This window comes from Mchenga conophoros, linkage group LG7 (genome assembly GCF_057382185.1).
Source record: "Mchenga conophoros isolate Kocher_MC1m ecotype Shallow Benthic linkage group LG7, M_conophoros_male_GT1.1, whole genome shotgun sequence".
Lineage (NCBI taxonomy): Eukaryota > Metazoa > Chordata > Actinopteri > Cichliformes > Cichlidae > Mchenga > Mchenga conophoros.
In genome coordinates, this window is record NC_140532.1 from 50,461,004 (window position 1) to 50,475,226 (window position 14,223).

At 38.8% G+C, this 14,223-nt stretch overlaps 1 protein-coding gene across 1 annotated transcript in view; it reads right to left on the reverse strand.

Annotated features, from left to right (window-relative positions):
* Positions 1 to 331: 331 nt before the first annotated feature.
* kcnt1a (potassium sodium-activated channel subfamily T member 1a) overlaps positions 332 to 14,223 on the reverse strand; it is a 42,878-nt gene continuing 28,986 nt past the window's right edge. The window contains exons 17-31 of the mRNA XM_085279980.1: positions 13,727 to 13,876; positions 10,845 to 11,074; positions 10,548 to 10,764; positions 9,113 to 9,218; positions 8,799 to 8,971; positions 7,503 to 7,574; positions 7,263 to 7,397; positions 7,029 to 7,140; positions 6,837 to 6,938; positions 6,469 to 6,552; positions 6,247 to 6,375; positions 5,726 to 6,020; positions 5,587 to 5,649; positions 5,420 to 5,504; positions 332 to 3,137 (exon numbers count right to left, since the gene is read on the reverse strand). Of these exons, the coding sequence (XP_085136106.1) occupies positions 3,020 to 3,137; positions 5,420 to 5,504; positions 5,587 to 5,649; positions 5,726 to 6,020; positions 6,247 to 6,375; positions 6,469 to 6,552; positions 6,837 to 6,938; positions 7,029 to 7,140; positions 7,263 to 7,397; positions 7,503 to 7,574; positions 8,799 to 8,971; positions 9,113 to 9,218; positions 10,548 to 10,764; positions 10,845 to 11,074; positions 13,727 to 13,876 (2,071 nt within the window). The 3' untranslated portion in view covers positions 332 to 3,019. The remainder of the gene's footprint in view (positions 3,138 to 5,419; positions 5,505 to 5,586; positions 5,650 to 5,725; positions 6,021 to 6,246; positions 6,376 to 6,468; positions 6,553 to 6,836; positions 6,939 to 7,028; positions 7,141 to 7,262; positions 7,398 to 7,502; positions 7,575 to 8,798; positions 8,972 to 9,112; positions 9,219 to 10,547; positions 10,765 to 10,844; positions 11,075 to 13,726; positions 13,877 to 14,223) is intronic.

Here is a 14,223-nt window from a genome sequence, read left to right on the forward strand (position 1 = left end):
TTTTGAGCAATTATTATTTAAAAATAATCAGCATATTTTTCAGACTTAATAATTACCTTAATGAAACTATCAGGACTACTAATAGATGTAGCTAAGTAAAACATTGTACCACACTGCTACTCGGCAGTGGGCTATTTATGATTATTTGGTTTTAATCAAATTTGCATTTTAATTACAATATTACGATGATTTTGTTGCCTTAGAGCCACAGGGAGCCAGTGGAAATATGCAACCAATCCATAGCTCCGGTGGTTCCCTGCGACTTTAACAAAAAAAAACTATCCCAGTACAAATATGGAAATGTTTTAAATGATTATAATTGCTGTAAATGATCTTTTATATTGTCGTTTATTAAAGAAAATACACTTAATGATGTACATAGAATAAGCAAATATCAAATTAAAAACAAAAGTCCTGATAAATTAAAGTCACTAAAGAAAATGGAGAATTTTACTGTACATCAACCGACAAGTTTGCTCTCACCATCTAACACTGATGGCTCACCGTGTGCCTTGTTTTCCCAAAAAGTGATTATTTTTCACCTATAATCTGTCAGACCTATCTCTCATTAATGTTATCAAGTCATTTTGTATTTGAAAGAACAAGTAAAAATGTGAAATCCCTTTTTAGCGAGAAAATTCCATTAAAAATGCTTCAAAAATCACCAGCAGCATAATTACAGATTCCAGTTTAGTGACGCCAATCAGTGGAAGTGAAGCAAAGTATACACCAACTAGCTCCTGTCAATTAAGGTAACCATGGCAATAGCACCAGTGTTAGGTGCATGGGTTTACATATATGTATGTTTTTTTGCATCAGACATACTTTTTAATACTCTAAAGAATGGTCTTTTAAACAGGGTACTTTATGGGGATTTACTCACTCGTGCAGTCAGCCTCAGCGGCCACCAAAGAAAGTTGACGACTTTCAGCTGCAGTTTCCTCCTGCTCATCGGGGCAAACACATTTCTCATAAAATCAGGTCAGGTCTCAAAAGCCAGTTAGAAGGAAGCTGAAGTGTATAATCTTTCAAACAGAGATCAGAGGGAGCGTCTCACTGATCAAACCCACTTCATGCATACATTCAGACAATTTATAAAACAACATTTCTCTATCACAACCAAATCATAACTTCCTGTGATGGCAACAACAAAAATCAGATTTCACCTTGAACGTATCCCAATAACTTGTTTTATTAAATAATAGGACTTTAATAATCTATAAATAATGTATTAAATGTCCCATATTTTCATGCAGGTACATAAGTGATTTGTGTCTGTGCATTTAGAGGTGCAAGTTTGTTCTTCGGTTTATTCATTAACTAGCTCTGGGTTGTTGAGAGAAGAAGAAGAAGGAATAAACAGAGGCTTGTATAAACACAATAAACAATCCATAAATGATATTTTCACAATTCAAATAATTAAAAAGCCTAAATTAGATTTAACATGTTACTTAGCTCAGTCTGTTGCGGCCTCCGGGTAGGTTAGTTGCTCCCCCCATTTATGGTGCTTATCTTAAAGTAAGCTAACATTTTTATGAAATTATCTTAAAACAATTTAAGCAGTAGCATTCTTCTCAAAATTCTTGCAAAGTCTCTAAAGCATCAGACTATTCCTTTAATGTCATTGCTTACTAATAGACAGGTTTCTATAGTAAAAAAAACAATATAGGCAACTTGAAATCATTTCAGTATGTTGTGTTCATAATACAGCACTTTAATGTGCGAATAAAATAAGACTCAAGTATAAATAAGTTCAACACTCAAATAAGTACGAAGTCAAAGAGTCAGAAAGACTCTTACATTAGGCCAAAGCAACCACAATTGTATATTATGAAGCAAAAGTGTTTCACTTAGCGGTGCTGAAAGAAAAATGGCGCTCTCTAATTACTAATATAGTGTTAATCAACTAAATACTTTATGGCACAATATTGAATACATGGCACAGCCTGTTTAAAGGGTTGAACTAAGCTCTTGTAGTAGTAAATACTTCATCCAGTCTAAGAAATGCACTGCAGCAAACATATAAGTAACCACCATTATTTGTACATGATACTAATCTACACCACTAAAAATCTACTTCTATTCTTCAGCTGCAAAAATTAAGCTTTGAGAGTTTAAAGCATATATTTTTATTTGAGTCATGTAGTGTTGCAAGTTACGCTTGAGTTTATGCGAGTGGTGGTAAACAGAAAATGTGTATCCAGGGAAATTCAAAATATGATCACCTGATATTCTCAAAAAAAAAAAGCAAGGAAAGAGGATTAAATCCTGAACTTCAATGTCACAATTTTTCTAATAACGATACTTCAAACCAAACCACCAGAGTTCTGTAGCTTTCAGTGACAAATACATATTTCTGTGCTCATACTTGAATGGCTAAATGAATTGGATTCATTCTAACCAGGGCCGGCTCTTTAGCTCTGATGAAACTGACTGGCATTCCTTCAGTTAGCTCACTTCACTTCATAACAAGCATGTCCCTGACTGCTCATTTTTATTTTTATTCCTATTTTCACTTGTATTTTTATTTTTATTCCTATTTATTCTATTTATCCCCTTCGTATATTTTATTTATATTGTCTCTGTATTTATATATGTGTGTGTGTGTGTGTGTGTGTGTGTGTGTGTGTGTGTGTGTGTGTGTGTGTGTGTGTATATATATAATATTCTGTAAATCTGTAACTTCTGTCGGTGCTGTGCTTTTTTGGAAATCGAATTTCCCAGAGGAACCCACCCGAGGGATTAATAAAGTTAATAAAGTTCTATCTAAAAAGAGCTCTCACAAATATCAACACACTATTTTTACAGAGTTTGTGGCAAGAGGATGAAAATGTCACTGATGACATCAGCTGTCACCTGACAAACATTAGGCACTCGTATAATACAGTGGCAGACTGCAGGTGCTGAAACTTTGTAGCACAAATTGTCCTCTTTCAGACTGGACCCGCATGGATGCAACGAGACCCCCACAGAAGCTGAAGCTGGGTTAATGAGTGTAGCAATAAAGGTTGGCAGGGTATCAGAGCTGGGTGTCCTCTTTGGTGTCCATGCTGGACTCGTGTCTCTCTTTCAGGCTGCTGCTGTGGACAGGGGGCTCTTCGGGGACGTGAGCCAGAGGGTCCGAACGAATCAAGTAGCTGGGTGGGAGAAAGAGAGCAGAAAGCAATGAAATGCTGATGTATCTCGCTCATTATTAAAACTGCTCCATACTCACTCAGCTCACTGAAGAATGAAAGGACCAGGACATCTTAAAGGCCTCATTGTATCATATCAACCCATTAGAGTGCTTTGCTCTAATGCTCTAGGAGTTACTGGTGGTTCCTAAGATACTTAAAAGTAAAATGGGAGGCAGATCCTTCAGCTTTCAGGCCCCTAATCTGTGGAACCAGCTTCCAGTTTGGATTCAGGAGACAGACACGCTCTCTAAATTTAAGATTATGATTAAAACTTTCCTTTTGCTAATGCATATAGTTAGGGCTGAATCAGGTGACCCTGAAACCTCCCTTAGTTACGCTGCAACAGATCTAGAGTGCCGGGTGCTTCCCATGAGTGTTTCTTCACCACCTTTTTTCACTGTCTAAGTGTTTATACACCACTCAGTATCTAATAATTAGATATTATTCATCTCTCGCTCTCTTCCACAGCATGTCTTTTGTCATGCCCCCCTACACCTTAGCCTTAATTGGTCATGCCCTTCCCTGAGTCTGGTTCTGCCAGAGGTTTTTTCCTGTTAAAAGGGAATTTTTCCTTCCCACTGTCACCAAGTGCTTGCTCATAGGGGGTTGTCTGATTGTTGGAGTTTTTTCTCTATTATTGTAGCGTCTTTAATTTACAATTTTCTCTATTATTGTAGCGTCTTTAATTTACAATTTAAAGGCAATTGAAGCAACTTACTGACATCACCTTTATTTACCCCTCTTTTATTTATATTCATAAGAGGTGTGCTTCTTGCCACCAGACAAAATTAAGTCCAGTACACTCAAAAAAATAACTCTTTGAATGAACATAAAAAAATCATGGAAAGAATTTCCACGTAATTATATTGCTTTATTTTAGCATTAAGCAATTCTGTTAATCCAACTTAATGTACTTGAGTTGGACTAACTTGATTAATTAATGATGAATCAACTGTTTTACTACAGTTGAGTCCAACTTAATTTAATTGAGCTGATCCAACCAATGCAAATTACGTTAGTACAACAAAAATGCTTAATTGTGATAGAAAGCCATTTATTAATGTGGAAATCCTTTCCATGATTATTTTACATTCATTTATAAAGTTATTTATTTTTGGAGTGTTCAACAAAGTGTAACAAAGTCTAGAGTCTTGTTAACATAAAATGTTAATGGATTTATAATAACTTGCACTCCTCTTATCTTTACCAGGGTTGCAGTGACACTGGGGCCTATCCCAGATGTGATAGGGTGGGAGTCAGAGTACTGGACAGGTCACCAGTCTATCGCAGAGAGACAGACAACCATTTGCACTCATGTTCACAGATATTTTAGAAACACCAATTAACCTAAACCTAATTTATGCATGACTTTAACTGTGGCAGGAAACCAGAGTACCCAGAAAGAACCCACTGCAAACTTGGCCAGATTGCAGATTTGAACCCAAGACCTTCTTGCTGCGAGGCAACAGTGCTAACCACTGTGCCACCGAGCTGTCAATCTAGAGTTAAAAAAAATAGGGAAACTATGATTACAAGGCTTTATATAGAATTTTCTGTACGTTTTTGTCCTTTACAGGTTAAACCACAATAAATAGCTAATAGTGTGTGTATGGTTGTCTGTCTCTTCTAACCCCAGTGATTTTCCTGTGGTTTGAACTCTTGTCTGATCTTGTGAATTTTGTGAATCCAGGCAACTAACCACTCTTACTAGATTGTATCATGTCATCTCAACAAGAATAAATTAAGTTGCTGGATTTCATGCAGATCCTACATGATTTAATTACGTTCACCACAGAAACATGAAATTATTTTGTTCACATTGCAAGTTTGAATTTTGTAAACGTAACAACCACTCAATTTCATTTTTTTGAGTGTACTCTTTTCGATGTCTGCTCATTAATTGCAACATAATCTACTATTAAAACCAGCTAAGTCTTTATCTCTTTACAGCTTAGATGCCTAATAAACTGACAAAAATGTAAAGTTGTAGCATGTAAAATTAGTTAATATGCCATTTTTATGGATTTGCTCTACAAATTACATTCATTCATTAATAACATAAAAATATTGGCAATTCACTTTATTTTAATTATAGTGTGCACTAATATCTTACTGGCATTTTTTTTTTCTTTTTCCCTCACCGTTGAATAATTTGATGTCATCAGACATGTAAATACATCGAAATACAACGATGTGGAGGAAGGGAAATACACAGCGCAGCAACATAAAGTAGTAAAACTTACACAACATCATTGAGCTCCAGCCTAGTGTCAGGAGATGGGTTAATAAGGACATAGGAGAGAGTATTTTGGTGATCGTTCTGTTCATCTGAAACACAAACATCATCACAGTCAAGCACAAAAGGCGATGCCATGATCAAACTGTATTTGCAGGATCATGAGTTGAATACCTTGTAGGTAACCCAGATTAACTCTGTTCATGACGTCACTGGCTGTCAGATTTGTCAGGTCATCTACAGGTACACAAACAGCAGTTAGATTAAAAACAATTAAATACCGAGCTGTCGGTTTTCTCGTGTCTATCATTACCATATCCAGATGTGGGGAGGCCCAGGTGCCTCATGCGGTTGCGGACCAGTTCTGACAGCTCTTCCCTCTCAGAGCGCCTGTAGAGGTTGAGGCGCTGCTGGGCAATGCGCTGGGCGTTTTCTTTGTTCGAATCCCGGCTCGCCCCCTGCCACCGCACACTTTTCTTACTCAGACGCCGAGCCCACTGCATGCTCTTCTTCCTCAACAGGGGGTGATCGGATGGGTCGTTGTTGCGAGACTCGTCCCCCTTATCCTTTGTGTCCTCGCAGTCATCAACGCTGACTGACACCTGCGACTAAGGTGGCGAGACAATAAGTTACATTTACACATCTTTAAAGAAGGGAGGCTGACCATAATTCATTGAGGTAAATCATTTTCTTCTGTTTTTAGTTTTTGCTCAAGCACCAAAATGAGATCTCAATGGAAATACATCACTGCATACATTCATTTGTTTTTTGTGTATTTAATAAATAAGTTCTTGGACTGGAGATTGATAGCCTGACATCTTGCTTAGATCTCACCTCAGAAGTGCAGAAAATGTGTGACTCAGTTCGATAGATCCCAATAGGAATTTCAGCACTAGAGGAGCAGAGCTTCTGGAACAGTCTCCCGTAAGTGCCAATCCACAGATCCTCCTCTTTTACTTTCATCTAGAACAGCACATGATAGCATATACTATTAGGGCATATGGGCTGCACTGTGCTTCTTTCTTTTCATTAATTCTGTTCTTCTGTCACACTCACAGCACACAGGTATCCTGATCCTGGGGTGGTATCCAGCCCCAGCAGCAGTCTTGCAATAAGGATCATGTAGTCCTTCACAAAAGACTAACAAAGAATAGCAGAAGATTACTTGTATCGCTTCATACATACACATACACATAGCCATGACAGCTATAAATGCAATAGAAAAAAAAAAAGGGAAACCTTTTAATCAGTCACTGAACACAAGAGGGCACTTGTGCTTTATGATGGTAACACTGCTCACCATCTTCAGGTGATGCTGTTTTTCTGCTGCTATGAGCCATCATTCAGACATTACTCATTTCTTTCACCTAGTGTTAAAAAAGAGTCACCTCAGACTACGCGTTTCGCTGCAAGTGTGTACCAACCTGGTAGAGCAGGGTGTCCAGCATGCTGATACTGAAGACTCTGCCCGCAGCGAAGGGTAGGCGAAACATGAAGGCCAAGTTGGAGCCTTTGTCACGCTCCTTCTGTGGGGGAGAGACAGGACACACATAAAGCAAAGCATCTGTAAAGGCCTACAGGGCAACTAACCGTAAGCTCCCTCATGCTGTTTTTACCTTTTCCAACTTAGAGAGAGAGTATGAGTAGCAGTCCTTCGCTCTGAACTGCATGAATCTCATGTTGGATGGGTGAGTAAGCTCTGTGATTATACTGAGACTGGGAAACAACCTTGAGTGGGAGAAAGTGATAGAAAAAAAAAAGAGGAATTAGAAGCTCAGGCATCATTTCATAACAAACTGACTGCGGTTCATGAATAATATATGAACGACTGGAAAAAATGCTCACTTTACCTGAACATTGTCTGCACGTTGACAATAGTTTTGGCATCGGCCATGTAATCTTCCTCGGCGCTCATGGTGCTCTCTTTATCCACAACGACCAGGTTATCGGCGTAGATGATCCCACACTGGAGCAGGCTGTCCAGACTGAAATATACACACACAATAAAAAAGCAGAATATAACATAAAAAAGTAAATGTAATAAATATCAAAACTGAAAATGAAAGCAGAAAATTATGTGACATTCTCACTTGTCTATGGATCCAGCCATGTAGTAGACCATTGGGAAACAGCAGATGGCCTCCAAGAAGTGATTATCAGGCCTGAGGGAAGTATATATGGTGCATTTAGCTTCCATGAACCTTATTACATGAATATATAACAGATTTTAAAGAGATAAGTGTATCATTCAAACATAGAAAAGTTGTAGCCCAAGCTTCCTTTCTCTGAAAACATGTTGGCTTCCTCTTGTACTTTTTAAATATTTTGCTGTGTGTAGCCACACTTCTGATATTATGTAAATATAGTGTTACTAATGATGTTTATCTTTCTGTCTTATGTAAAGAGTGTTGAACTGCTGCACTGTTAAAAAGAGCTACACAAAAAGTGAATAGTATTTCTTGTAGACATGCCATTTCTTGTCATTTTGTTTAATGTGCAGCGATGAATTATAACAACATGAGATGGGCCAAATTTGAAATATTGAGCATTTGATCATTCAAATCTCAGCTGGCAAAATGAAATAGCCCTGACGTCTCCTCAAAAAAAGAAGACAAACATAAAATAAAGTCTATTAAAGTAGAAAGCATTAAGATTTTTGACTATAGTAGCTGCTATGCTCTTATAATATGTGCAACAGTGAGCACAAGTTCCCCAAAGCACTTAAATGGTAGCTTTAATTCCCTGTTAGTGGCTTCAGGCTGAGGGATGAGTCCACTCAGAGAGATTTAGCTGCTGACAGAACGTCACTGCATATGCATCTGCCCAGTCCTGCTGACTAGAGACCCAAGGCTGTCGTAAATGCGTGGGTGTTTGTATTTGTATGCGTGCGACACCAATAGGAAGAGAGAAAGAGAGAGCGCCGCATGAACGGAGAGTTATTGTTATCTGTCTGTTTCCATGAGAGTCCTGAGAGCTGGCATGTGGGGGCTGAAAGGGACACATCAGGGCTGTGGATGAAAGCCTGCGTAGTGCTCTCCAAAGAAATCATTTTCTCCATCTTTTCCTCCCCTTGTAGCAATCTAAATCATTCAGGTTCAAGGCAAAGCAAGTTACCATGGTGACCGTCTGGAGGTACAGAGAGCAGTGTTTTTATTTTCTTTGTCACTCAAAACACACCGTCACTGCAAGCGGTACAGCACTAACCTAACATCAGGGCTGACAATGGAGTCCCGCCTCCACAGCCGTGTCCTAAGTGCTCGGCTGACGCAGGCTTTTAACATACATAATGTTTCCCGGTGTGAAACGGTGAAGGATGGAGTGAAGGGAGAAGAAAGGGACAGTGTGCGTATGGCAGGCGTGTGTGCGCGCCGCGAGGGCGAACTCACGGGTTATCCAACAGCAAGACAATAGGGTTGAGTTCTTTCCTGGGTCTGTAATAGGCTCTGAGAGGCACTATGAAGTTATAGAGACCGTTCCCTGCTGTTTCGGCTGAAACGATTATGAGCTTGTTTTTAAACCCGTACGCTTTGGCATCCTCGAAGCTGTTGTGCCTGCACCCCTGCAAAGACAGAAAAAACTCAGAAACATGGAGGTATTTCAGGATTGCTTTTATGAAGTGAAGGACAGAGAGAGGAGAGAGGGAGTGATTGAGGCAGTAAGTAATTTGAGTGACTAAGTTGAAGGAACATCGACTGCCCACCTGGTCCAGACGTAGGCAGCAAAACGGGGCTTTTTCAGCCAACAGATGGCAAAGGGTGGGCGAGCTCCCAATGTACGGAGAGTTAGGGGGATAACCTTTCACATACCTGGCAACGAATCCAAAAAGCATGAACGACACATTTCATAAACCATACAGGACTTTCCTTTCCTTTATTTTTTAATAAAAACACCCAAACTGGCCTCTGTTACTTGGAGAGAAAAAAGGAAATATGAAGGAGTATCTTTATTATATGTACAGCACATTAGCACGGGCCACTACAGAAATCTAACAGGTAAGAAACATTGTTTGTTTGTTTGAGGGTTGTTGTTTTTTTGCATAATATATAGGCGGATACTACAAAACAGTGAAGAAAATAGTTGTATTAAACATTAAGTTTGTCTTAATTTGCACATGGATGTATGCCTGGTATTCAGAATGCTGGCATATATTAAATGTGTATTTTATGTCACCATGGCTGAAGTTCATGTTGTTCTTGTTCAAGTTGAACAAGAACAACATGAACCCATGCCAGCATGCTAAAGTTCATGTTGTGAACTTAAACAAGAATGCAAACTTAAAGCAAAAATACAAGATTACAAAAAATTATGTTCTATCTGAGAAAAATTTAAGCCTAATAAATAACGAGTAATCATACTCGCTAATAATACTCCCTGCTGTTTTTTTTTAAATCAGTTTCTTTAGGTGTGGTTTCTGCTCGGTCTCCTTGTAAATAGGTTTAAGAATAGACTGTATATAATAGATGGAAGTCGCTACCATCTAAAACTGTGTCATATTTTACAAAACAAACATCAGTGACAGTGACTAAGACCATAATATTACAAAGTTGTTAACTGAAGTTATAAATAAAATGAGCAATGGGCTCGTAGACTTCAATACCTTTTAATTGTGAAGCCAGATATTTTGAACCTTGCTGTTCAGTAAAAACAACGTAGATTCAAAAAAGATACATAAACACTATGAACACAGAGGCTATGTCCATCTTTTAGATACAGTTAATGGCTTTAACGTGCATTTTCACAGCAAGAGAGTCCTGGTTTTGAATCCAGTTACCATCTGCCACCTTTTTGTGTGTGTTTTTATGTCCTCCCTGTCAGCTGGTAATTCTCAAAGATGTGAGAGTGAATGGCTGGCTCTCTGAGAACAACATGAACTTCAGCCATGGTGACATAAAATACACATTTAATACCTGCCAGCATTCTGAATACAAGGCATACATCCATGTGCAAATTAAGACAATCTTAATGTTTAATACAACTATGTTTGTCTGGCAGGGTGTGACCTGCCTTTCCCTCTATGAGAGCTGGTTTAGACTCCAGTCTTCCCACTACCCCGAACTGGACAAGAAGTTAAGAAAATAGACTGGTGGTATTAAACTGTGTGTGTTTACACGTGCACAGAAAACCAGAATCCTTACTCTGTAGATGAGTGGCCTTTTTCATCTGTGAAGACCGAGTCATCTTCTGATTGGTCACTTAGCAGGTCACATGGCAAGATTGAGGCAGAGTCTGCTAATTCCTGAACCGGAGCAATGCTCGGCCTACGACTTCCAGTTCCATTTACTGTAGGTGGGACCAGTTTACCTACTGGGGCATCAGGAGGGGTTGTATTCTGAAGATCCATGGCAACCGTACCTGTAAATACATCCATTCTGGTTCATATGAATCTCAGTCCTAAGTTTGATCGAACGTGATCAGTTTGTTTTCTTTCTCACCCATGCTGGCAATGATGCTGTGGACAGGAAGCTGTGAAGGCCCATCAAAGAGTCCCCCAGCAGGACCACCCTTCTTCTCCTCCTGGTTGAAGATGAAGGCTGAGTTTTCCTCCTTGGTGATGTTGATGTAGTAGCATGTGTCTGTAGAAGCCATGATGTGGCGCGGCCCAGGGTTTAACAGGATGCTCTTGTTGTCTTCCCTCTTTATACCAATCAGACAAACACCATACCTGGGGATCACATACCTGCCGTTAGACTAAAGCGCCTGAACGACCTGCTTGATGGAAGACTGAGGACAAAAGAAAAAGAGCAGTTCTACTCGTAAGTTTAAAGACTAGATTTTCAGATTGGATGAGCACAGAAACTTCAAATTAAAACTGAAAATTCAGTAGTAAGTCTTTTAATTGCTTAAAAGCTATTAAGAGCTTTAATAAGATTTGCAATCTTAAAGCATATTTGTTGGTGTTTCTGCTCGTTCTTTCTCATCTAAACAGATATATCTTATCAGAGATGTCATCAAAGAGGTATAAGTTTGAGGTATTATTAGCTAATTATATTTTACAGCATGAAAAAAAGAAAAACTTTAATTTGCATCTTAATGAGAGCTCCAAGATTAATAATTAACCTCCATGCATATTAAATGTACTTGTTATTCCTATATCAAATAAATTTTCATTATAGCACTTTGCTAAAATTATACAAAACAGGTGTTAAGAAATACTGAGCTTTCCTTGATAACTGATACAATCCCACAAAAGATCTTCTGACTGATATTGTTTTGCAGCTAGTTCAGTTGCTAATATGATATGCCGTTCTCTCTTAGAACCCGATGAATAGTAGATTTTAGTTTGAACACAACACTAATACCACTCCCTGATGGCAGGACTCTTCCAGCAGGACAAAGCGACTACTAGACTGTACATGAAAGACATGGGAACACAAGAAAACCCCCAAAGTGGAGCTTCTTACGTCCTATTTTGATGGAGCATCAGTATGATTCTTATGTCATGTCCAAACACAGCCACATGCTCCTTATCCAGGGGTTGAAGGAGGTTGGAACAATCCAGAATGGCATCTACAGTTAACGAGTTGTTACATCTGAGTGGTAGTTGCACAAAATACTGTCAAGCAACATCTGTTTTTACGAGCTGCATTGTGGTTCTCCTTTTAACTGATGCCACTGAGGGAGTTAAGTCAACAGATGACCCCGCCTGCATGTATCCTTTTTTTCATTTCATCCCTGCAATGCGCTCATGGTTCAGATAAGAAGTTGTGTTTGTGGTACTTGGTAAGTGGAGTAATTTTTTAAAAGTAGCACATAATTTCAAATTGAATGTTTCAGTCCATTTTACTAAAAAAGATAGTAAGAGCAGGTTAGACTGGGTAGTTTTTCAGTGATGTTGTTTAGTGTACAGTGATGAACTGTGTTAATTTAATTTAGTGTAATTTTACTTTATTTAGAAAGTGGGGCAATACACATTAATGAACATTTTAACAAATGTAAATATGCCAGATTATAGCCCTGGGCTAATTTCCATCTGCAGACCCTCTGCCAGGTTGGTGTTACACACAAAATAGTCAAAACATACAAAGACACTATTTACAGATCATGTGACAAGGATTTAAACAGTGATTACATCATATTAGAACAAACAATGACAAGAGGAGTGGACAACAGAGGACAATACAGAGAACAATAACGGAAACACATCAATTATATTGCACAAACCCCAGTATTACACATGCCCTGACTGTCGGGTTATTGCACTGACCCATTACATTAATAGTTGTTTCCCTTTTTGTAATACACTAACTCTTTTTCACGTCTAATGTAAAGCATGATTAATTAAACATGATCACATGTTTGTGCGTCCCTCAGCCACCCTTTTAAGTGACTCTTAAAGATACAAAGACTTGTACTTTCCCTGACAGTGGAAGACTATTCCAGAAGCTCACTCCTTGATACGACAGAGCATTCTGTGAAAAGGTGGTCCGTCTAAATGCCCATTCACAATCACCTCTCACAGTGGCTCGAGTCAGTCGAGACCCGACAACACTGCTAGACTTTTGTTTAATAAGATCACTCATTGGTGGAGGTGCCAGACCATGTATAACTTTGTATATTAGACAGACAGGTGCTGAACTGGTGCAGGGCAGACTGTGGTATCTTTGGTCACTGCTAAATTAGGTTGTGTGTAGCACCAGAGACAGTGTAACAGAGAGACATGAGACACAATTCTAAATTGAAAATTATGGAACATTATTGGACGGAAAGAAGAAGCCCCTAAAGTCTTATGTGTGTGCAAAGCCAGCATAATTTTAGGCAGCCTTCATCAGATATAACTGAATATACTGGACATGAAGTTTTTAGGTCTCATTAACCTTTGAAATGAAATTAATTTAGATAAAGCTTCAAATTCATTCTAACTATTTAATCTTGAATAGTTTTTAAACTTTAAACTCTGCCCTATGCAGAACAGTTGTTTGATGGGTCTTAAAGCTGCTGATAGGTGGATTTAGATACCTTTGGACAGAGACAAGCTAACGGCTCTACTTATTTCCGGTTTTCAAGCCATGATTAGCTAACTGATTGATGCTAGTAGCTTTATTTGCAAAGGACGGATATAAGGATGATATGAACTTCCTTTTATAATTCTAGGCAAGACAGTATTTGGCACAGCTTTTTCTTCAAACAAGAGCAGAAGTGTTATTTAAACATGCATGAAATTAAAACCAGTGTTTTTGTAGTCTGCGGCACACAGAATATGACTTTCACCAGAAAAGCACTGCTGAAGCACTTAATGCTGTGTAACACTAAGCTAAACAGACAAGCAAACATTTTAATCTCTGAGGGAGATGCGTTTGCTTACAAAGCTACTCACTTCTTGTGAGCATGAAAGGAGGCATATGTGAAGCTTTTGCCATTGTACTCTCCAAAGAACTTGCTGTCACACACTTTGATGTGGTAGACCTCGTTGCCGGAGCAACATCCATACATCCTCTGCCATTGCTCCGGGGATTGCTGTCCTTCTCTGGAATCATTCAGAGGAAATACAGACGGATGGGTAAATTTAACACGTAAACCTATTCAGTCTATTCAGCATCAGTGATAATCATCAGTTGTGAAAGAAAAACTCTCTTCTTTGCTGCACACCTACCTCTAGACCCTTGGGGTCTCAAAAGTCTCCTGACGAAAGCAGGCAGCTTAATTTATCTGTGTCAGTCAGGCAGTTTTGTGCTAATATGCCCTTTGTAATGACTTCCGGTTATTACTGTAATTGTTCAAGTGCTTTGATGGAGTTTAATGGGCTGTGAGAGATGCTCAGAACAACCCCAAGGTGGTGGTTTACAGACTTGCTTCTTAGTAGTTATTAATATT